We start from the raw sequence: 25,183 nt of genomic DNA, 5'->3' as shown, positions 1-25,183 counted from the left end.
AAATTACCTTCCATCCTGATTTTACAGAGGTGTTTCTTCTACTTTTTTTTTCTTTATAATAAAGTTCTGTTTTTTAAGAATCAGATTGGTTTTTAGTGTCCTAAAAACCAAGGGTCTGGTTTGTGCTCATCTGGTTTACCTATTTGGTTGGTAGATTATTGTCAAGCCTCGCCAGGAAAGGGGGTGAAGGGGCTTGGGGGGATATTTTAGGGAAACAGGAACTCCAAGTGGTCCTTTTCCTGAATCTTTGTCTAACTCACTTGGTGGTGGCAGCAGTACCCATCCAAGGACAAGGAAGGATTTGTACCTTGGGGAAGTTTTTAACCTAAGATGGTAGATATAAGCTTAGGGGGTCTTTCATGTGGGTCCCCACATCTGTACCCTAGAGTTCAGAGTGGGGAGGGAATCTTGACAAAAGGAATAAAAGGTACGTGTGGTGGCTAAGGCAACGCAACACACTGGGTAACTGAGGGAACTGTGACAGTCTCCCACACCACACCTTCACATGGACTTAGTTATACCCCCTCTGAATAATGTCCTCTGGAGAACAGTGGGGAAAACGCACAAGAGCAGCAAGGGTCACTTGCCTGGATTAGGATAAAATTCAAAGTTAGGTCAGTAAGGCTACATCTACACTACCACGGTAAATTGACCTACACTACGCAACTCCAGCTATGTGCATAACATAGCTTGAGTTGACATCCCTTAGGTCGAGTTACTGCAGGGTCTACACTGCGGGCGGTTATTGGGAGAAAATCTCCCGTCGACTTACCTTACTCTTCTTGTCGAGGGTAGAGTACAGGGGTCAACTGGAGAGCGATCTGCAGTCGATTTGACGGGTCTTTACTAGATCCGCTAAATCGACGGCCGGTGGATCGATCTCAGAGCATCAGTCCCTGCTGTAGTGTAGACCTGCTCTAAGTGAATGTGAGGTAGCTAAGCCTGATCTACACTTGACTACTTTGCTTAGTTCAGACAAACCCCCAAAGACCTGACAAATGTTAATTTCTTCTTCATCCTTGTTGTAAGGATTCCTATGGGACATCACCTTCCGCTACCCCTGACTGGGACTTGTGGTACACCATGATATGTCCCAACAGTGCTACAACTCTACAGAGAAACAGTGCAATATAGAGAGTGTAAAGCATTGTGCTAATGCCAGAGTCCTGGTGGGAACTGAGAATATGCAAGAGAGTGTTAGAATAGGGAGAAGCACTCTTTTATATTCTGCTAGCTTCATGATAGACCTAGTGGAGTTGGCCTATGGAGATGGCAATGACAGCTCTTCTAGTGGCCCTGTGACATACATATCATCCCCTGTACCAACATATTCACCACCATTATATGATTATGATATATTTTGTACAAAGTATGCCTTGTGAGGTATCATTTGAGAAGCCTTGATTTGATGAACCTCATTATCCTGCTCAAATATGTGTATCATCACTGTATATGAAGTTATGAGATTTTGCCATATGTTTGTTACTGAAACATGTTGTGAATCTGGGAAATGCCCACAGACTAGTTCGTCAGTCGCATCAAAAGGGTGACCAACATCCAGCCAAGTGTTAAGTGACCATAACTGGCCATTCACCAGCGGGGGAGTTGTAAACAATACATTTGCAATTCATAATGAAGGATAGCCAGCAGGTCGCATACACCATGGGACTGCCTAACCCCATCAGCATGGATTTTTTCCAGCACCTGGAGAAAGGTATAAATGAGGGACAGTGACATCACCACTGGGCCCTCTCTCTACCCCCATCTACACTGAAACAAGATGGCTTGAAAGACTTTGAACTGGGGGGGTTGGTCCAAGGCTGGGAAAGGAATCCATCCAGCCTGTATTAAGAACTGTGAAATGCCTACAACATCCAGCGGGGTGAGAAAAGCTGTTTGTTTCTATAATTTTTAGCTTGGAAAAATTTAGTATTTAGATTGGTATTTTTTGCCATTTCCTTTCCTTTTGTAATCAGTTCTGATCTTCTATGTCAATACCACTTACTCTCTTAAAATCTATCTTTCTATAGTTAATAAATCTGTTTTATATTTAATCTAAACCAGTTGTTTTTGGCTGGAGTGTTTGGGGAATCTACTCAGGTATAACGGCTGGTAAATATTTGTACCCTTTGATGGTATAGCTAACCTATTAACAAGCTTGCATTGATCAAGAAGGTCTTGAGCAGTGTAAGATGCACATTTTGGGGATCTACTTTCTATTTACAGTTCATGGGTGGCTGTGAGAGCCTGCATGTGACTTTGGTGGGTGTGCCTCTGCAAGCTGATGGTAGAGTGAACAGAGCCTGGAGGGGTTTGCTGTTCACTAGCACAGCAGTGTAGGAGACAGCCTGGGCAGGACAGTTAAAGGGTGCACAGCGGTTCCACAGTACAGATTGCACCCTGGGGGATGTCATACTCTGAAACTCTATACTTGCTTTTACAACTCTTTCATACCTTCCTAGATTTTAAGGCCTAGGGGGACTATCGTGGTCATCTACTGCATAACTTCCCATACAATAGGGATTCCTGATTCCTCTAGTTGCAGCTGCAATTCTCAGATGGCAGGGTGATTTTAGGTAACTTGCGGCAACTACTCCATGCATCAGTACAGCTACACGATGTGTAGAGTGTATGAAGAAGAATGATGTTATAGACTTGTGTCGAACACAACACCACACAGAAAATGGTGGATTTTGTTAGGGATGGGTCTAGAAAGCCTTCAGGGGATTCAGTATCTCTCTGGGATACAGGAGCCATATCAATTCTCTGTCTCTCAAATTCAGGATAACCTCCCGTCGGTTTAACTCCATGGCTTTGTTTACTGCCAATATGTAAACTGAGGTAAAACCTCATTTTTTTTGTCTAGGACAGACCTGTTTATCACCTTTACCTACGCTAGGCTGTCTTGTCTTAAACAAACATCATACAGAGGAAATTCATAACTTCCCATATAACATTTAACGCATGCATTTTATAATAATATTAATATCAGCATGTTATTAGCTTTCATATAATACCTCACCAGCCATATTTTGTACAGATATCGCAGTAGTCTGTAGGGTGTGAATATTGGGGTGCCTAGGGTCACGCATAAGCCATAGAACTTCTTCAAAATAATTCCTAGAGGATAGCTTTTAGAAAAACATCCAATCTTGATTTAAAAATTTGGTGCTGGGGAATCCATCATGACCCTTGCTAAATTGTTCCAAAGGTTAATTACTCTCACTGGTTGAAAATGTCCAAGTTTTTTCCAGTCTGAATTTGCTCTTCTCTAGTCAGTATTAAATCTTTTATTGTCTATTATGCTGGGTTAAATACCAAACAGCCAATACACTCATTGGCTGCATAGGGGAAGCAAGTAAGAAGGAAGCTATGCCAGACTGTCAGTGAAACATTGGTGAATAAGTTAATGACCAAGGATCAACAGTGTGTAGAGAACTGTAAAGATATACTGAACAGAGCACTTGAATTTTATGAATGCAAGAGCAAAATGCAAGATGATGGATAGGTAATATGAATTGAAAATTTAATCCTATTCAATCGCTGTGCTATTCTATATTGCAACCAGAGGCGGATTTACAGTGAAACACAGGGTGCCATGGCACGGGGCCCCCCAATGACAAGGGGCCTCAGGGCCAGGCAGCTGCGAGGGCAGAAGCTTGGTCCTGCCAGCTCCTGGGACTCCCGCTGCAGGCTTCGCACCCACCGGCAGCCAAGCTCCCTGCTCCCCCACCTCTTCCCCACCTCCTCCCCTGAGTGTGCCACGTTCCCGCCGCTTCCTCTCCCTCCCAGCGCTTCCCCCACTGCCAAACAGCTGTTTGCCAGCGCTCAGATGGCTCCGGGAGGGAGGGGTTGGAGTGGGGCCACAGCACGCTCAAGGGAGGAGGCAGAGAAGAGGTGGGGACAGGGCCTTGGGGAAGGGGGTGGAATCAGGGCAGGGCGGGGTCCCCACACTCCCCCTACACATATCCCTGACCCCAGCCTCCTGCCATGAGCCACTCAGAGCAGGGGGCTGGGGTGGGGCAGAGGGCTGGGAGCACCCCCACAATCCCAGCCCACACATCCAGCCCCCTGCCCTCCCTGACTCCTGCACCTCCCCATCCCTCCACCCTGAGCACCAAACGGGAGCTCCTGCACATCCCACCCACATTCCCACCTGCACCCCTCGCACCAAATGGGTGTTGCCCCAGGTAAGCGCGCCACACCCCAACCTCCTGCCCCAACCCTGAGCCCGCTCCTGCATCCTAACTGCTGGCCAGACCCTGCACCCTAACTCCCTCCCAGACCCTGCACACCCAGCCCTGACTCCTGCACCCCCTCACACACCCCCAGCCCCCTGCCCTCCCTGACTTCTGCACCCCCCCCCACACTCCCAGCCCCACACCCCCTGCCCTCCCTGACTCCTGTCCCCCCCACACCCCCAGCTCCCTGCCCACCCTGACTCCTGCACCCCCCCACACATCCTCACCTGCACCCCTTGCACCAAACGGGAGCTGCCCCAGGTAAGCACTCCACACCCCAACCCAGCTCTGAGCCCCCTTCCACACCCTAACTCCTGGCTAGACTCTGTACCCCAACCCCCAGCCTATTCCTGCACCCTAACTTCCTCTCAGACCCTGCACCCTTAGCCCTGAGCCCTCTGCCACACCATAAGTCCTGGTCAGACCCCACACCACAACGCTTTAAAATTTTTTTTTTTTTTATAAAGCGCTCTTATCCAAAGCACTTTACAATAGTTAGCTAATGGTACAAACAATATTTGGAAAGATCATTAAGTGGTCTGCTGAGACCCTCAGTGATTTTCAAGTGGTCTGTGGAAAAATAAGTTAGACTGCAAAACAATCAAGGTATCTCACTTTATTTTCATTTAATTCCTATTACTTATAGGAGGAGGATGAAGGAAAAAAAGAATGAAAAATGGGGGGAGGAGGGAGATAAGAGAGAATGTTCTTTTCCTTGGCTGGGTCCCAAGGAGGGGCCCCAAAAATGCAGCTGAGCACAGGGCCCAACTAACTCTCAATCCGCCACTGACTGCAACTCAAGCTCAACTTGACATTATATATTTGACTCTATTGCTTGTGAGGAGGAACTTTATTTCCTACAAGACAGGCAGCAGCGTGAACTTCCCTACCCTGCTCTGCCCATGTACATCAACCATAATCTCAAAAGTATCTACAGATGAAAGGATAGTTCAATCCCAACCATGCACAATTTAGCCTCTTTTTTGAAGTCGTCAATCAGGGAGCTAATTCTGATCTCTTTCTACTAGAAACCACACTAATTCTTTCTGTATAGCTCACTGAATAGCCATTGGGCTTTTAATCACTATTGACCTGAGTCAGATTCACACCTGTGATCTAGTGTTGCAAAACTCTGTATCCGATTCATAATCCTCTATGCTGTTCAGTCCACCTTTACATGGCTTTATATATTTTTTAATTCCTATATTATTTTAACAAAATATTTATGGGGCCACACAACACAATGTCATACACGGAAATCCACACTTGTTCCTTCCTCCCCAAACCAGCAGGGTTTGGAGCACTGCCGAAGCACATTCAGTTGCTAAGGGCATGTCTACACTAAGGGCAGAGTCACAGTGCTGGGAGTTACAGCACTGCTCAGAGAGCACTGAAGGGAAACCACTGTTGTGTGCTCACAGTCAGCTGCCTGCACAATAGCGTGTTCACACTTGCGGCACTTGCAGCGGTATTCAGAGTGGTGCACTCTAGGCAGCTATCCCACAGAGCATCTCTTCCTCTTCTGCCAGTAAGAGTAAGGGAAGGCGGAGGAGGTCACAGGGCATCCTAGGACCAACACGTCATGAGTGGCAGTGGAGTTATTCCTTAAACTACACAGGCAAGAGGAATGTGACATTGATCTCACCACGCATAGTAGCTACGACGTGGAATTGCTTGTGGCATTCACGGAGGTGCTGACCACAGTGGAACACTGCTTTTGGGCTCGGAAAACAAGCACTGAGTGGTGGGATCACATCGTGATGCATGTCTGGGATGATGAGCAGTGGCTGCAGAACTTTCGGATGAGGAAAGCCACATTCATGGGACTGTGTGATGAGCTCGTCCCAGCCCTGCGGCACAAGGACACAAGAATGAGAGCTGCCCTGCCGTTGGAGAAGCGTGTGGTGATTGCACTGTGGAAGCTGGCTACTCTGGACTGCTACTGATTGGTCACTAACCAGTTTGGAGTGGGAAAGTCAACTGTTGGACTCAAGTTGACAGAAGGCTGCTTGGCCATTAATCGCATCCTGCTTCTAAAGACCGTGACTCTGGGCAACGTGTGTGAGATTGTGGATGGCTTTCCACAAATGGGCTTCCCTAACTGCGGAGGGGCAATAGCTGGCATGCATATTCCAATTCTAGCACCAGACCACATAGCCACTGAGTACATTAATCGCAAAGGGTATTTCTCAATGGTTCTCCAGGTGCTTGTGGATCACCATGGGCATTTCACAGACATTACTGCAAGCTGGTCTGGAAAGGTGCATGACGCATGCATCTTTTGAAACACTGGCCTGTTCAGGAAGCTACAAGTGGGGACTTTCTTCTCGGACCAGAAGATCACCGTAGGGGAAGTTGAAATGCCCATTGTGATCCTGGGACACCTGCCTACTCCTTAATGCTGTGGCTTATGAAGCCATACACGGGGCAACTTGACAGCAGCAAGGAGTGGTTCAACAACAGGCTGAGCAAGTGCAGAATGACTGTTGAGCGTGCTTTTGGCCATTTAAAAGCCTGCTGGCACTGCCTGTATGGGAAGCTGGACCTGGCCGATGACAATATTCCTATGCTTATAGCCATGTGCTGTACGTTCCATACTATTTGTGAAGAGAAGGGTGAAAGCTTCACTCAGGGCTGGACCGCAGAGGCTCAGTGCCTGAAGGCTGAGTTTGAACAGCCAGAGACCAGAGCTATTAGAGGGCTGCAGCGCGGGGCCATAAGGATCAGGGATGCTTTGAGGCAGCAATTTGAAGCTGAAAGCCACTAATATTTGTTGCTATGCTCGGGAGTGCAGTGTTTGTAATGCTAGGAAGTGATTGGTGCAGACAATGCAATATGTGGATTTAACATACTTGTGTGTTGCTTTGCAGGGCTCTTTTTGCTTTCAATTCATAGAATAAAGATTGCTTTCAAACCAACACAATTTTTTAAATTAAAAAACGACAACCGGAGGAGAGAGTAAAACAAACAAACAAAAAAACCCATCAGCAGTGAGGGGTATGGGGGAAGGGAAGGTCCCAGGAGGAGGAGGGGGTCCAGGGATGGCTAAAGATTTGTGTATGTCGAGGGATCATATCCAACCTTCTCCTTTGGAGCACAATGCAGCGGATACTGTGCTTCAGCAGGGCCAAACTGCAGAGGGATGGGTGTTGAGTGCAGTAGGTAGTGGGAGTCCGCATTGCTGGACTGTGAGGGGGAAGGAGTGGAATGCCAAGAGTATGAACTGGAGCCAGAAGGTTGATAAGAGTGTGTTGGCAATGTCTGTGGGGCACTTGGGAAAGAGTTTTGTGACAGCAGCTGCAGGGGAGGGCGGGCAGGGAGCTGCTCGGTTTGAAGAGCTAGTATCACTTGGAGCATGTCTGCTTGGCGCTCCATAACCTTTAAGAGCCACTCCTTGGCTTCACTCTGGTGTGCCACATTCTCCTTTCAGTCCCTCTTCTTGCTGTCCTGACACTCCTTCAATTCCTGTTTCTCGGCAGCGGAGTGCATCATAACATCACACAGAAAGTCCTCCTTCGTTCTTTGTGGCCACTTTCTAATTCTGAGCAGTCGTTCAGCTGCTGATAACAAAGAGGGAGGCTGGGCTCCCAAGGACATCTTTGTAAAGTTTAAACGCAACATTTTACAGAAGCAGTATTGTTTGCAACACAGAGACCACTGATTTAGTGCTTTAAAACATAGCCAGTACTAACATACCTGTCACTAACTGGCTGACCCCAGGCAAGCACACATGAACCACAAGACCCCAAAATGGTGAGTAGCCGCAGGGGCAGGGTAATCACTCTTCCTGGACCCTGCTGTATACTGGGCACGTGGCTCTTGGGGAGAGCCAGCACTATAAGGGGGGCTGATAATCATTCCTGTTCCCACACTTTCAACAGGAGGTGATCATTATGGAATATATCTCACTGCTGAGGATCAGCAGGGAATCAAGGGAGGGTCTTCTCCAAAACGGCGGCTTCCGCCCTGACCCCTATGCAGCTCACCTGTGTGCAGCAATGGTTGTCTTCTCCCCCGTGACAACACAGTGACGCGGGACAGTTACCATGAATGGGGCAAGAAACAAAGCAGCACTGCCAAAGAACCTGCGGCTGTGGATTGCCCAGTATCTCCACGAGAGTTTCCTGGAGATGTCTGAGGGAGATTCCCGTGAAGTGAGGGAGCCAATCAACAGCCTGTTCCGCCACTCAGACAAGGCATGTTGTGGGAGACAAGCCTGCTTTCTGCAACCCTCCTTCCCCCAACAACTCGCTTCAGCGATTCCCAAAATCAAATCCACTTACCAGGCGCCTCCTCTCCCGTTTGCACTTTGCCAACATCGGACAGCTGTGACTGGCTAGCCTCCTCCAGGGTAGAAAAGAGCTCCTGGCTGCATGCATCTCTAACCTCCGAGTCATCCTCTGCCTCTGGGTCCTCTCCCCCTCCACATCCTCGTCCAAGATTTCCTCCTCCTGGCTCGGTCCACTGTAGACTGGCAAGCAAGCCACCAAAGTATCACAGTGGTCTTCGCAGAGGAGGTGGAGTTGCCACCGAGTATCACGTCCAGCTCTTTGGAGAACTGGCAGCTCATGGGCGCAACACTGGAGTGGCGGTTTGCCTCCCGCACCTTGTGGTAGGCCTTCCACAGCTCCTTCACTTTGACCCTGCACTGCAATGTGTCCCAGCCATGGTCCCTTTCTGTCATGCATCGTGAAATTTGTCCATAGGTATCATGATTCCTATGGCTGGAGTGCAGCTGGGGCTGGACAGCCTCCTCTCCCCAAATGCTGATGAGGTCCAGCAGCTCGGCATTGCTCCAACTGGGGGATCTCCTGGTGCGTGGAGCAGGCATGGTCACCTGGAAGGATGTGCTGAGACCACTGCACGCATTACCGAGAAAACAGGAAGGGGTATTTCAAAATTCCAAAGGAATGTATGGGGTGGGGATGATGGTTGGTCACCTGAGGGCAGGGCAGTAGAGTTCAAACCAATGACCAGAGAGGTGAGAACAGGCATTGTGGGACACCTCCTGGAGGCCAATCGGAGTGCCGTAATTGACCAGGGTGTCTACACTGGCACCGCAGCACTGTAGCCCCCTTGCAGAAAGCTGTCCGCCTCTCATTGGGGTGTTGTTTCTAAAGCACTACAAGTGCGCAGTTTCTGCACACTAAGTGGCTTGGCAGTGTGTACACCTCGGGAGTGACAACGCAGAAAGCTGCTTTACTGCACAGAAACTTGCCAGTGTAGATGGGGCCTAAGAATATATGTGTGTGGGTTACCTTTTATATTGCAGTTTAGGTAGCCGAGCATCCCCTTTTTATTGACTGCAGGAGCAATCCTAAGATATTTTAAATATTAAGTAAGGATTAGTTAGGATTCTACTTAAGTTATATTGGTTCCCAAAAATTTTCACAGAGTTTACTTAAATCGTGGCTTTTAGAAATGTAGGAATTGTACTAAACAGTTTGCTCTAGCCTTCCTCACCTCCCCCACTACATAAACTGCAGAGACCTGTACTCTATATAGCACGGATTGGCAATCAGCTTTTTGTACAATAGTAATAAAATCAGAAATGTAAAATTACTTAATGGAGATGAACAAATGAGCAGCACAGGAGGCGAAGAAGTCGAAGGTGTTCTTGAAATTCAAATTACTCACCTGTCAATTGCAATTTCGTTGTGTGGTGTGTAAAAAGCAACATTGACAGCTGCATGTCCCCTGGCTAAATCGCTTTTAAAATGTGTCCCTGATGTCAACATGCTAAGCTGCAGCTCCAATCTTCTCAAAGAGATGCTGATCGGATTAGGGGCCAGGAATTTTCTACATGTCTCTTTCCCTTCCTGTCAGCTGCTCCGTGCCTCCTCGCAGCCTTTCCCTACCCAGCTGAAGGGGGTGCTTGGGGCTCTCCTCGCACACCTGGCTGGGATGCCAGCCGCAGGGGCAGGCGGACAGAAGAGGGTGTGTGCAGCACGAGTTGTCATGGCTCCTCCATCCCAGGAGCGGAGCTAAGATGGGCTCGGAGTTTCGGATCAGCCGAACTAAACTACCGGTCCCGGGGATTTTTGCTCTGCCGGCGGAGGCTTGTATGTAGCCGTGTGCGGCGGAAAAACCCAGCGGGGCTGTTTCGCGTTGGGGAGGGGGGAGCACTGGGTCTGGGGCAGAGACGCGTGGCTGTCAGGCAGCGAAGGGGGAATTTCCCACCGGCCCCTCTCGCTGGAAATGTGAGAGCGGGAGACGCGCGGTGATTTCGGGGAGGCGGCGCTTCCCAGCGCGGAGCCCCCCCGGCCGGGGGCGCCGGGCGCCCGTGAGGCTCGCCCCAGCCTTCCCGGGAGCAGCTGGAGTCGCCGCCCCTCCCAAACACCTCCCGCGGCCCCGGCGCTGGGCGCCCAGCCGCCCGTGCAGCGGGGCCCCGAGGACTCCTGCGCCCGGGCCGGGCCAGCTCACTAAGACCCCCGCCCGCCGCCGCCTGCACACCCGGGAGCTCCAGGATCGCGGGGCTTTCTGCCGAGATGGCTTAAAAGTGGAGAGAACCCCCCCCCCCCGGGTATTTGCATCGACACTGGTCCCCCCCGCCCCTACACGGGTTTGGGAGACCGGCGGGAGGGAGCCGGGCCGCTGCTCTCAGGGGCTCGCGGGCTGAATTGTGGGGGGCTGAGGAGGGCTCAGGGAGTGAGCGTGCGCGGCTCTGGCTGGGTGTGCTGTGTAGGGGGGGAGTGGGGCTTAGTGGCTCTATTGGGGGGTGGGGGTGGATCCCTGGGGGCCTCTCAGTAGGTGAGGGGGGTCTCTGTGGATGAGGTGTGGGGGGAGGGGTAGCTGTGTGGGTCTCACTGGGTGGGGGTGTGGGGGAAGAGTAGCTGTAAGGGGTCTCACTGGGTGAGGGGACAGGTAGCTGGGGAAGTTTCAGTGGGTGAGTTGTGGGGGTCCCAGTGGGTGGGGGTATCTGTGGGGGTCTCAGTACATTGGGGTGCCCCCTTCCCTGTGTGGGGAGCAGGAACAGCAGCTGTGTCAGTGTCCCCCCAACCACCTCTCCCAACCCCCGGGTGCAGGGATCATGGTGCTGCTGTCTGGGGACGGGACAGGTGCCGGGGAGTTGCGTGGCCCTGGGGGGAGGCAGAAGGGGGAGCAGCAGCAGGTCTGGCCCAACGCAGGGGGGGAGAAGGAGGCGCGGGGCCCGGAGGGAGAGCAGCAGGAGCAGGTGGTGGCAGCGGCGGAGGAGGAGGAGGACTATGAGGAGTACGAGGATTTCTCCGAGCTGCCCGACACCTGCAGCATTGCCTCGGATGATTCCTTCTACCCACCTGGTGCCGAGGAGGACGAGGAGGAGAGCTGGTCCCTGGGGGATTCGGACGTCAGCAGCCCCGAGCCACTGAGCCTCTTCCGAGCCTGCTGCACCAACAACGCCGTGGTGCTGAGAGCGCTGATGCGCCAGGGGCCTGAGGAGGAGGAGGTGCGGGAGACTGATCGCAACAACCGGGTGAGCCAAGCATGGCTGGGCTGCAGCCCACATCTCTCCTGAACCCTGCTGCCCCTCATTCAGTCCCCAGCCCCACAGACAGCCCAAGACTTGCCATACTACTGCCACTGGGTACCACCCATTCACGCAGGTCCCCTCCCTGCCAGGTCTCACCCCCCTCGCTTCACCCACTCACAGTCACACCAGAATTTCTCCACGTTCACATGCATCAGACCCCGCTGTCCATCCTGCTCAGCTTCTACCTTATACACACTCTCTAACCCCCTCCTCAGCTATCCCCCAGTCTCCTGCCCAACACACTCTGAATGCAACCTGACCCTATGCAGATTTTATATCATGCTCATCTCTGTAGCATCTGAGCTATTCTTTTCCCAGGCTCTCTGCAGATTCAGGCAGACATCACTGCATTGTTCACACTCAAGTCACATTCTCAAGCTTTTCTTTGCACCCACAAGGGCTAGAGCCTTTAAAAAAATAATAGCTGAGATTGTGACATAATCACAACTCCAGGATTTGGGGGCTTTCCAGTGTAGACATATACTGTTTGAACCTTAATCTGATCCTGTACATCCCCTTTGGCCTCCATTCTATCAGCACTAATGCAACACTCCCAACACACACCCAGACTCTGTCTCCTCAAATATGCCTTCCAAACCCCAACATGTACAACCAACACCCCTAAAATTCCCTTCATTATGCTTCCTAAACATACACACCACACTGATCTCTTTTGTCCTCTCCTGTCTTCCAGCAACTCCCCAGATACCCAGTAATTTTGAAATACTTTTGAGTTTGGCTCCTGTATTCTTTGTACATTCTTGCCTCCGCTCACACACTTTCCATATATCTCTAAAGCCATCCTTTTCCTGCCACGCTCCCGACTCTGCCATTTAAACACACCTGGCTATACCACACACCTGAATTCATCCTCTGTCTCCCCATACATACCCATGCTTCTATCACACATTCAAGCCCCCATGCCTGCCCCCACACCTGACTCTTCTATATGCTCTGTCCTCACACTCTGAAACTTACTCGGCTTCTGTAACACGCAGACATGGACCACCCCATGTGAGCCTATACTTGCTTGCTTACTCAGAGTACATACACCTGAATATGCTGGAAGTAGAAAATGAAGGCATGATGGTATCACTTGCTTTGTAGGGGTTTTAGGGAGAAGCATCCATCCACATTCCTAGATGGGGTAGGGGCACAGACCAAGTAGTACCCTTATGCACAAGAATGAAGGGGAAAAAAGCATAGACCTTAACACACATACTGACTGACATAACTTTCCATCCCCCTTTGACAAATAGGGCTCCAATTAAAAGAGGAGAGGGATGGTGGTCAACTTTCCTTTCTAAAATAAATGTTTTACCCATGAAAGTTTGAAACACCAGGTAATTTCCCAAGCTCATCTTCTCAGTTTTGTTTTTAATTGGTTTCGTGTTCAAGCAGATTTGTAGAAGGAATGACTTTATTACTAATTCTTTTTATTTGCCAGAAGTAAACTAGCTGCTCTCCTACCCCACCCCTGCCCCAGGATACTTTACATTTCTCATTATTGATCAAGGTTAATAATTTCCTCTTTCTCTCTCTCTCTCTCTTTACAATACAATTTATTTATACTAAAATATAAGCATTCTCTCAGCTCTGAAATGTCAAATAAGGTTTAATGAGTTTCTATGCTAAAAACTAAGCATCTAGGAGTATTTTTTTTCTGATTTCTTATACATATATATGTATTCTGGTTTTAACAGTTTTGATTGGTCAGGCACTTAGTTTGATTCATTGGTGGGACAGATTTCTTTCACTAAAGCAGAACAAAGGACTTGTAATTTTTCCCAGATAATATGTAATAGGTTCAGACCAGCTGCACAGTGAAGATTCACAGCAGTGACTCCAGAATTAAGATTGACAGTTCCAATTAACAGCCCAATTTGACACTCACCACCTCCTTTTTGCACACACAGAGAAAATCTCCCCAAATTTTTTTCAGCTTGAAATTGTCCATGGTTAGGAGATCAGATTGGATAATTTTGAAAGAAAGCCAGAGTATTACAGGCAACTGATTTTCAAGTTCTGATAAAATTAGTGGCTTTTCACTGTTTGACCTACTTTGACCTCAAGACTTGAAAATTGTTTTTACTTATTTATCCCAATTGAAAACCAGAGCAGTTTTAGTCTTTTGGAATTCACAAGTCTTTAGTCACATAGTTCCCCCCCGCCCCACGACCATTATAAACTCTCATGGAAGCTTATAGATTCAGGTTTCAGAGTAGCAGCCGTGTTAGTCTGTATTTGCAAAAAGAAAAGGAGTACTTATGGCACCTTAGAGACTAACAAATTTATTTGAGCATAAGCTTTTGTGAGCTACAGCTCACTTCATCGGATATCCAATGAAGTGAGCTGTAGCTCACAAAAGCTTATGCTCAAATAAATTTGTTAGTCTCTAAGGTGCCACAAGTACTCCTTTTATAGATTCAGGGTTGTCAAACTTTGTTGCACTGTGACCCACTTCTGACAACAAAAATTACTACACGACCCCAGGAGCCCACCTGAACTGCGCCTGAACCATGAGCCCACCTGAGCTGCGCCTCTCTGGGTGGGAGGCCAAAGCCAAAGCCCCAGGGCTTCATCCTTGGGCATGGGGCCTGTAACCTGAGCCCCGCCACTCCGAGCTGAAGCCAAAGTCTGAGCCCAGGTGGTGGGGCTCAGGCTTGGGCGCCAGCCCTGGTGACCCCATTAAAATGGAGTTGTGACCCACTTTGGGGTCCTGACCCACAATTTGAGAACCGCTGCTATAGATATAAACTCTTTGGTATTGTAAACTCCATTAACTCTGTTTTGGAAGGGAGAGACTCTTGCACATGAGAAGAGGTTTAGTGGAGTGGGAGTTTTGAGCATCACAAGGGAAAGAGAGGGTCTGACTCCGGGGCCAAGATGAGGCTATAGGTGAGCTCTGAAGCACATATTGCAGGAGACATTGCGATATCCTTATAATATCCTTTCTATGGAGTTTATACAGACAGTCCATCAACACATGTGCCATTTATAAACAGGTACTCATGGACAAAACTTGTTTTTAAACTTAACTCCCCAGTAAAATGAAGGGTATGGCCAAGTTTATAAACTCCACTTGTGCTCATAGTTTCTAAGCACCTGTGACTGACAACTAGTTTCAAGGAGACCACACTATTTCACCAGAATAGTATTTGATTCCAGAACCATGCTTACTTGTGTTTCTTTGAACAGCATATACGTCTTTACTCTATAGGTATAGTTATACTGATAGAGTCCCTGTCAGAAGATAACAATCTAAAGTGTGTTTTTATTTTCATAATTTAAAAAAATACTTTCCTTAAATACACCAAGAAAAATCATAAACAAAACACCTTATTAAGATTCAGTTATGATTGTTACAACATATCAATTGCTTTGATTAAAATCCTCATTGGAATATTGTATTTATAAAAGAAAAACAGACCAATTTTTTTAAAGATGAGTTCTTAAATACACACTTGAGAGCATAAATGTGAGTACCTATTTTTCAAAATCTTGGCCTTAAAACAAAAGCAATTCTGAGTTAAGTTTAAATTTACGGAGAAACAAAAGTCTGAAAATTCTCAGTTAATGTCCACAAATAACCTTAATTCTTTCCCTTCCCTTCCCATGTCCTTGAATTCTGTGTTCCAGAGACAGTCTTATATCCCTCCACTACTCTTTTCACATATTTCTTATGTGAGGCACATACTTTCCTGTGAGGGGGAACAAGAAAGGATTAAAGGACCAGTTAGTCATATTCACATCACCTGGGCAGTAATTAGGTAGTTACTTGGCAGACAGAGAAGGGGGGAATAAGGAAGAGTCAGATGAGGACTCCGACACCTGGGCCTTATAAATAGGCTGAGTTCATCAGGGAAAGAAGCCACAAGGAGTAGACCAGATGGCTGCTTCCTATGAATGGCTGATGTGCCCGAGACCTCCACACTGCATCTGGATGCAAGCCTCCTAGCCTGGCTACGCAGGCTTGTGTTAGTGAGACTCGCACTAAAAATAGCAGATGTTGCTTTGAGGCTGTGGCTTGGGCTGAGCTCGGGCTCTCAAGTCTGTCCTTCCTCTCCCCCCAGTCCTCCCCACCCCATGTTACCATTAAGCTTAAAACCCTGTGCTCCAGCCCAAAGGGATTTGGACTAGCCAATTCTTGCAGCTGGTCTTTCATCTGGAGATGAAAATGCCTGCAACATCACACACTGATACAAAGAGATGCACTGGTGGTGAGTGTGCATCCTTACACTTCTCCATAGCCTACCCAATAATCTATGAACTGTATGCTGTCTGGCTAGGAGCCACCTACCAAAGGTACAGCCTTTTCTCAACTTCCTGCTGTGAGCCAGACTCAGCAGCATCCAGCCTGATAGCTATCAGATGCAGCCCAAATATGGTTCCACTCCCTTTCCACATTCCCACTGTAGTTGAGACAACAGTTTTGCAGTCATTGCCTGCACAAGTCCCCAAACATTCACCCACATCACCGTTCTACTATCCTCTTTATGCAGAGTACAAACAGCACCAAATAGTACTTATTTTTTCTCCCTCCTGCTGAGCCTGAGACATAACCATTTAGAAATCCACTGTGACCCATTATAATGTACCAATGCTAGTTGAAGATCCCAGAGGACTTAGCCTCACTCACCAAAACTTCTAAACTCAGGTCTTCCATATAATCTATGGCAAAACTCCCAATTGACTTCAGTGGGACAAGGATTTCATGCAGAATGCCTTATATAGGTGGCAATTTGCATCATGTGGCTAATATACACTATAGAGGAGAATGGCGGGCTGTTGATCCTTAATTCTAAATTTCCAGACTTGCAAATATTTATTTTTTCATAAATTTAACTTAGAGCTTCTGGACTTTCAAGAATTTAGAACAACATCAAAACTTTAATATCCTAATAAGGTTTTTAGTAGAAATCTCTGATACACCTTTACAACCTTGTCTATCTCTTGTTCGGTTAGAAAAATTGATTTTAAAAAGTCTTATGTAACTGAGTTGTTAAACATTTGATCTGGTCAGGGCAGAGCAACTTTCTTTAAAAAAAGGTGGCCTTGTTTCTAATATATATGGCAATTATCGTCCTAAAAGAGATATTTATAACTATGGCAGAAAATATATTAATTATCTGCTTGATAGTTCCATAACTTCCTTTTAGAGCTGAGCCTCTCCTCAAAACCTGGTTACACAAACATGCTATTATTCCTTCCTCCTCTCCAGTTCTTCACTTTTTTTACTCCATAGATCTCCCTTGCAGTTCTGTCGAGTGCAGAAACCACTAGACGCAACACATGCAATTAAGACATTATTTATTATTTTCATAGGTATAACACTGCATTTTGACAGGTTTCAGAGTAACAGCCATGTTAGTCTGTATTCGCAAAAAGAAAAGGAGTACTTGTGGCACCTTAGAGACTAACCAATTTATTTGAGCATGAGCTTTCGTGAGCTACAGCTCACTTCATCGGATGCATACTGTGGAAACTGCAGAAGACATTATATATACACAGAGACCATGAAACAATACCTCCTCCCACCCCACTCTCCTGCTGGTAATAGCTTATCTAAAGTGATCATCAAGTGGGGGGGCAGAGGGTGAGAAAACCTGGATTTGTGCTGGAAATGGCCCAACTTGATGATCACTTTAGATAAGCTATTACCAGCAGGAGAGTGGGGTAGGAGGAGGTATTGTTTCATGGTCTCTGTGTATATATAATGTCTTCTGCAGTTTCCACAGTATGCATCCGATGAAGTGAGCTGTAGTTCACAAAAGCTCATGCTCAAATAAATTGGTTAGTCTCTAAGGTGCCACAAGTACTCCTTTTCTTCTTACTGCATTTTGAGGATATCATGTTTATGATCATATTTTACCCCATTATGTTAGAATGTGTGAAGACAAAATATTTTCCATGTCCCTGCCTGTGAGGTCTTGTTTTCTTCCCCTCAGAGTTCTCGCATGTATCAACAGAATATTTTGCTTTTCTCCATACGAGAGACCATGTATAAGTACACTTAGAATGTGTCACAGAAACTCTCCTTAGAATGCACCATTGATCAGCCTTATTCTATGCTGACTTTGCTTTTTCAGGGGTGAATGGCTTAAGGTTCTGTGAAACAGATCATATTTTGCTGGCCTTTGTCTGTCTGTCTTTCTAGAGGCAGAATTTTGAAGGCATTTGTTGTTCACCATTAGCTAAGCTCCTATTGAGTTACCTTCTCATTAGTTGCTTACTGCTAATTATCTGCTAATAAAGATATACACTGGGGAGGGGCACAGACACACCAAAAACCCATAGGTATTTATTAGTCAGCAAACAAAAAGAGGTTAGGATCAGAGTTGTGTGAATAACTGATTTTTTTGGTTTGCTGGTCAAAAAAAATGAAAAAAAAATCATTTTGAATTAATCCCAAATAATTTTTTTTTGATGAAACAAAAATGCTGAAAAGAATTTGATGACAAATTGTTTCATTTTTGAGGATTTTTTTAACCTTCTTAAAAACTAAGATTGAGGTAATTTAGCGAATTGATGCACAAATTTGCAAAACGTTTTGGTTGCCTGAATCTCTATTTTTTTGGTCAAACAAAAGTGTTATCCAAAAAATTTCACCCAGCTTGAGTTAGGATCACATCAGCCTGGGAACTCAGGGTCTCTAAAAGCATGTCATAGAAATGTGGGTTGGTGCCAACCATTGACATAAGTAGGGTGGAGTTGCGGGGGAAGGACTTTCTAGGGGATAAATTCTGTTGGAGAGATCCACAGTCACATAAATATTAAGCGGAAATGCTTTTGTGCCTGCGATGTGGATCTGGTTGTGGCTACACAAAGGGTTTTCAGACTGTCATTGCCCAAGTAGTCTCCCCATTGGACCAATAGGTAGTTTCATACCTGAGGCTACAGTCAAACGTCATTGCACAGTATGCCTTGCTTTGGCCAGCAAACGTAGTGACAGCTCTTTTAGCAAGGCCCCAGGGTGTTCTGTGATTCTATGCCGCTACAGAATTTGTCTTTGCCAAAGATTTCTGTTCCAGAATTTGTGCTTTTAAAAAAAAATTGTTTCTAGTGTTGTAAAGATTGAAATTATGAATAAAACATAAACCAATGCAGTCTTCCTGAACCTTCAGACTGCCTGGAAAAACAACTTGGATGTGAACTGCCAAAAATCATTGTTGCCAACCCCAGTAGTTTAAAAATAATGAATCAGACCCACAAAAATAAAGAGATTGGCTCAAGAAGATTTTTAAAAAGATTAAATCATATTTAATGTTGCTTGCTGACTCTTGCAAATTTTCAGTAACATGTAGTGCACCCTCTCCACCTGGTTACCTCCTTTAATGCCAATCTGCTTACAGGTTTTGATGGACAGGTCTGGGTCCTTTTGGATCCCGCCACCCACTCAGAGGGGTGTATCTTCTTTCTTTTTTTCCTATGAAATTATTTGGCGGTGCCTCCACCCCCTTCGCTCCCTCCTGGCAGGGTCACCAGGGCAGCTTGGGTGGAAAATTCTAACTACAGAGTAATAATCCCCACTTACTTGCCAGATAATTGGAGACTTCCAAGAAATAATACAAACACATAAAAATATATTCAACACAATAATTTTATTAAACAGGAGACAAATACAACATAACAGGGTAAGACATTATTTTTGGGTCACCGGTACCCACACTGCAAATACTTGTGCTTTGATGTAGCAAATGTAAAAATAGTGCCCCGTTGGTACTCGTACTTGGCTGGGGCCCTTGATGACCTATAACCACAAAATTCTTCTCTGCAGTGGTTTAGCAATGTGGCTGACGGGGTTCAGTACAGCCCAAAGGACTCACAAGTGGGAGAAGGTGGTAAATTCCTCCACAGATGTAATATGCAGCAGGTTATAAAATCCTCAAACCCTTACTCCCTGGCTTGAGGACACAGTTCAGGGAGTAGGGGTTCCCCAAAATAAATTCCCTAACTAACTAACTAAAAGATGGTGCACTCACAAACTCCATGAATGATCCTCAGGTTTGAAGATGGCTCTGGGCTCCTCAGTCACTGCAGAGGGGCTGATCTCTGCTGGCAGGAATCCTCCTCATGCAGGAATCAGGCTGCATCGGTCCCAGGATTTCCCCTCACCACAAAGGGATGCAGGGCTCAAGGTGTAGGTTATACAACTACACTAACATCCAAACTGTAGCCTCCTAGCCCAGCCTCCAGTCACACGCTCGGCAGGCAGCTTCTCTGGACTAGCAGCCAGAGCAGAGCTGACCCTGTGGTGACTAGTCTCCCCTAGGGAGCTGGAGGGTGAACTCAGCCTGGCTGGGAAGTTTCCCAGAAAACGCTACAAATTGGGAATCATCAGTGGGGAAGGAAAAGCCCAGCTGAGGGATCTGCTGTCAGGTCCTTAGAGGCCAGTTCTCAGGGGGAACCCTGCATGCAGGCCTGGGACTCACCAGCTCCCCACACAGCCAGTCCTTCCCTTTCCCTCGCTGGCTCCAGACTGACTACAAAATGGCTTCTCCCTGGGAGGGCCTTTCACTCCGTATTGGTTGCTGTGCGGACTCTGAGCCTGCCTTGGCTCCCCCTCCCTACCAGGGACAGTGTGCCTCTCCCTGAGCTGCCCGCAGACAGAGTCCCAGGAATCAATGTAATCTCCTTGGGGGTTACACATGATTTTGGCCTTTGCTGCAGGCAGCTCTTACTGGAGGCACTGCACAAATACACAGTAAGAGTTTTCCCAAAGAGCCTACAATCTAGTGAAAAGCATGGTGGTGAGTTTGTGATATGGAAGCTGGAAATTATAGAAAGGATACAAAATAAGGTTGCCAATTTTGGTTGGACATATTCCTGGAGATTTAATCACATGCATTATCTTTAATTCCTGGGGACTCCAGGCCAATCCTGGAGGTTGGCAACCCTAATACCAAACCTCTATCAGACATGAATAACTTTTAGTCTCAGCTGAACTGGGCAGGATTCAGTTTAGTGACAGGTGCTCGATTACCAACACCCTGAGGCATCCAAGAACACATAACTAATGCTACACTTTTGAGAATCAGATTTGCTATCTGGCAAGATAAGTTTATTAAAAGAAGTTCTGACCTTTTCTCAGTTTACACAGGCAGGGCCTTCTACTCTCTGGACATGGGCAAAATCTCTCCCACACTGCTCTCAGTCCTGGTCTACAGTACTGCATTAGGTCTATGTAAGACATCTTATATCGACCTGATTATGTCAGTGTACACACAACACCCTTGCTCCCACCTGTGACGTTCTCCTCAGGTGTTATTGGGACTGGTGACCTGCTAGGTCACTTCAATCCTTGACTCTGGGGAGCCACCCTTACCCTACTCTGCTGTGAGAACCCCCACTCCTGGGCTGTTCATGCACAGCCTCTGGCATGTAAGCTGCTCCTTGGATTGTGCAAATGAATGACTCTAGACAATATCTCTGGTCCCAGACACAACCCTAGGAACCTCCATCTTGCAGTGTCCAGTTATGCCCGCTGGATGCTGCAAGCTTATATGAGTCCGTCAGTTTAACAAATAAATTGATATGTACCAGGCTTGTTATCCCAAAGGGAGTCTCTGACGTGCTTCAAATCAAACGCAGTGCTTCAGGTAGAATAAACAAACAGATTGATTAACTACAAAGATAGATTTTAAGTGATTATAAGTCCAAGCTTAACAAGTCAGATTTGGTCAAATGAAATAAAAGCAAAATGCATTCTAACCTGATCTTAACACTTTCAGTGCCCTTACAAACTTAGATGCTTCTCACCACAGGCTGGCTGGTTGCCCTTCAGCCAGGTTCTCCCCTTTGATCATTGCTTCAGTCGCTTGGTAGTGATGGCTGTAGATGGAGGTGGAAGAGAGAGGAAGATCATGGCAAACATCTCTCCCTTTTATCATGTTCTTTCTTCCCTCTTGGCTTTGCCCCTGCCCTTCAGAGTCAGGTGAGCATTACCTCATCACAGTCCCTAACTGACCAAAGGAAGGGGGGTGACTCATCCAAGAGTCCAACAGATCCTTTGTCATTGCCTAGCCAGTGTCTTTTGTTCCTGTGTGGCTGGGCTGGATTTGTCCCATACATGCCCTGATGAGGTGTGAACTGCCCCTCTGCTCTGTGAGAGTTTTTGCCTGGGCTTGCTTTAAGCCATGAGGACACATTCTCAGCCTCATAACTATATACATGAAATTACAACCTGTAACATTACTATAACAACAATGCTCAGTGCATCATGAGCCTTCTGAAGACATCCGACATGACAAACTTTGCATTAGATACCACACAATTAAATTATAAGGATGAACATGGGGGTGCTGGGTTTTCCCCCGAGGTACAGAACGTCACAGTGCCCTACTATACTGACATGATAACCCCACCTCCATGAGAGGTTTATGTCGGTGTAGTTAGGGCAACGCAGTGTCCGTGTAGATACTGCGTTACTTGCATCTATTGGCTATCATTCTTGCCGGGCTCCTGCCCGTTGCTGCTCCAAGCCAGACTGCCAGCCAGTTCCCTGCTCCCCCCTGGGATGGAGCAGCTGCACTGGGCTTCTCGGCTCCATCCTCCAAGTTGGGAATGGGGCAACTGACCAGACGCTGGGAGCTGATCTCCCTGCTGGGAGACCATGTGCCCTCCCAGGGACTCAGCTCCCCACTGGGAGCTCCCAGTGGTGAATTAAAGATTTTGCTGCCCCTAGGCCCTTAAATAATTGCCGCCACGCCCCCCCTGCCCCAGCTCACCTCCGCCTCCACCCCTCCTCCTCTGAGTGCGCCACCAGGTCCTGCTTCTCCCCACTCCCTGCCAGTGCTTGTGCATGAAACAGCTTCGCGAAGGAGGGGGAAGAGGGGGGAATGCAGCGAGCTCAGGAGGAGGCGGGGCTGGGGTGGGGATTTGGGGAAGGGGACCAATAGGGGCAGGGAGGGGGCAGGGAATGGGGGCGGGGAAGGGATGGAGTTGGGGCGGGGCCAGGGGAAGCAGCGTCTGGCTGCTATTATAAATTTGCCGCCCCTGCAAATTTGCTGCCCTAGGCCTAGACCTTGTCGGCCTAGGCGTTAATACGCCGCTGGGAGCTCCATGCTTGGAGTCTGGCTGGCTGCCATGCTCCTGACAGAGAGCTGAGAAGGGCGGGGGGGGGGGAGGAGGCACATTACCAGCGGGGAGGGGAGAGCCGAGAAGCCCATTGTGGCTGCCCTGTTCCCGGCAGGGAGCGGGGTGCTGAGAAGCCAGGGGAAAGGTGTGCGGGGCGGGGGGAGGGGGACAGCCGGGCTCCTGCTGGGGAGCTGTGCACGAAGCTGAGAGCTCTGGCTCTTGGCCACCTACGCTGCTCCTCTGAAGTCAGTGGAAGCACTCCTGGTGAGGACATGTCCCACCAACAGAAGAAGGGCAGCGTGGACATCAACCACTGCAGTAATTACTGTGGTGGCTGTAAGTCAACCTAATATAGGTCGACTTAAGTTTATAGTGTTAGACATACCCTCAGTGTCAAACACACTCTAAGTCTACCGTACCTTATCTAAAAGAAACAGCTCCCATTAACCAAATACCAATAATAAATACATAGCAGTAAAGTTAATTTTTGAACAATATCTACATTCACCTCTAAATACATTTTGCAATATAAATTCATTCTGAACCTATAGTAAAGAACAGAATTATTAGACACATAGATAAACATGATTTGTTGGGAAGAGTCAACATGGTTTATGTAATGGGAAATCATGCCTCACCAATCTACTAGGATTCTTTGAGGAGGTCAACAAGTATGTGGATAAAGATGATCGAGTGAATAAAGTGTAGTTAGATTTTCAGGAAGTCTGTGACAAGGTCCCTCACCAAAGGCTCATAAGCAAAGTAAGCGGTCATGGGATAAGAGGAAAGGTCCTCTCATGGATCAGTAACTGGTTAAAAGAGAGGAAACAAAGGGTAGGAATAAATGGTCAGTTTTCAGAATGGAAAGAGGCAAATAGTGGTGTCCACCATGGGTCTATACTGGGACCAGTACTGTTCAACATATTCATAAGTGATCTGAAAAAGAGGGTAAACAGTGAGGTGCCAAATTTGCAGATGATTCGAAACTATTCAAGATAGTTAAGTCCAAAGCAGATGGCGAAGAGTTGCAGGGGGGTTGCAAGGCTATTTTAGGGGAGTCATGGTATTGCCACCCTTACTTCTGCACTGCCTTCAGAGCTGGGCAGCCAGAGAGCGGCAGCTGTTGGCCAGGTGCCCAGGTCTGAAGGCAGTGCTCTGCCAGCAGCAGCACAGAAGTAAGGGTAGCAATACCATACCATGCCACCTTTACTTCTGCGCTGCTGCCTTCAGCACTAGGAGGCCACACAGAGAGTGGCAGCTGCTGACTGATGGCCCAGTTCTGCAGGCAGCAGCGCAGAAGTAAGAGCGGCAGTACCATACTGTGCCATCCTTACTTCTGCACTGCAGCGGGCAGCGGCTCTGCCTTCAGAGCTGGGCTCCCAACCAGAAGCCACTGCTCTTATATACATATATATCTATTTTTCTGCACTCCTACCATGGGTCATCAATACGATTTGAACCCATACTCTCCACATTTACAACACAGACCTCTTCCAAGTTTGTTAAAAGGTGGGGACACTGAGGGAAAAGCTTGCTGTTATCTTCTGAGTGTACCAGTCCATGCATGGTGACGCAACATACAGATTGCTAGTGGATTACACTAATATTGTGTGACAGCCTTTGAATGCTGAGTATCAGGATTTTTGGTTTCCATTCCTGGCTCTGGGAGCAGATTGTGGTCTAGGAGGTACATATGGCATAGCCAAATGTAGTGCCACCCCTGTTTGAGTTTCCTGTGGGGACTAAACCTGGGTCTTGTGGAAACAAAAACATGAGCTTCTTACTGCCTTTAGCATGAGGGAACCTTTTCTCTGCTTGCTAGGAGTCAGCTCTCTACTCTCCCTGCCACAGGCAACACAAGCACTCCCCTTTCAGCCCATGTGGGCTCCGTAGTCCTTCATGCAGACTAGCGATGCATGAGGGACAATGGTTCTCCGAGCATCCTCTGGACCCTGAGTTCTCTGAGTATCCCCCTGTAGTGCCCAGCCATATCCACTGGACAATCACACAATTACCAGGCCTGCCGTTCCCAAATGAACAATACATCAACGTTTACTAACCACACCTTAGAGTATAGCTTTACTTAATACACAGCACTTAGATTTGTTTATAGACAAAACAAGTAGATATTTATTCAACAAAGACTAGAGATTCAGATAATAGCAAATAGGATGAATGGAAATAAAGGGAACATCTAAAACAAAATCATAACATGCATTCTAGGGCCTAAACTCAACTAACAAAATGCTCTTTTGTCTAATAAGACCCCCAAGTCTTCAGAGCATTTTTCAGCCAGGATGGGCTTAAAACCTTTCTTTCATGAAATCAAGCTCCTTGGCAACTTGAATCCCCAGTT

At 47.4% G+C, this 25,183-nt stretch overlaps 1 protein-coding gene and 1 long non-coding RNA gene across 2 annotated transcripts in view; both read left to right on the top strand.

Moving 5' to 3' along the window:
• The first annotated feature begins 7,860 nt into the window (after nucleotides 1-7,860).
• On the top strand, nucleotides 7,861-9,803 carry LOC142071111 (uncharacterized). The gene is made up of 2 exons (XR_012667090.1): nucleotides 7,861-7,994; nucleotides 8,123-9,803. It is a non-coding gene; the product is annotated as an uncharacterized LOC142071111 (long non-coding RNA).
• A 1,377-nt stretch (nucleotides 9,804-11,180) lies between these two features.
• ANKRD33B (ankyrin repeat domain 33B) overlaps nucleotides 11,181-25,183 on the top strand; it is a 107,499-nt gene continuing 93,496 nt past the window's right edge. Inside the window, exon 1 of the mRNA XM_048839604.2 lies at nucleotides 11,181-11,694. Coding sequence (XP_048695561.1) covers nucleotides 11,272-11,694 — 423 coding nt within the window. The 5' untranslated portion in view covers nucleotides 11,181-11,271. The remainder of the gene's footprint in view (nucleotides 11,695-25,183) is intronic.

Source organism: Caretta caretta, chromosome 2 (genome assembly GCF_965140235.1).
Source record: "Caretta caretta isolate rCarCar2 chromosome 2, rCarCar1.hap1, whole genome shotgun sequence".
NCBI classification, from domain to species: Eukaryota; Metazoa; Chordata; order Testudines; family Cheloniidae; genus Caretta; species Caretta caretta.
Note: the sequence above shows the minus strand (reverse complement) of the source record. Positions and strands in the feature narration are given on the sequence as shown.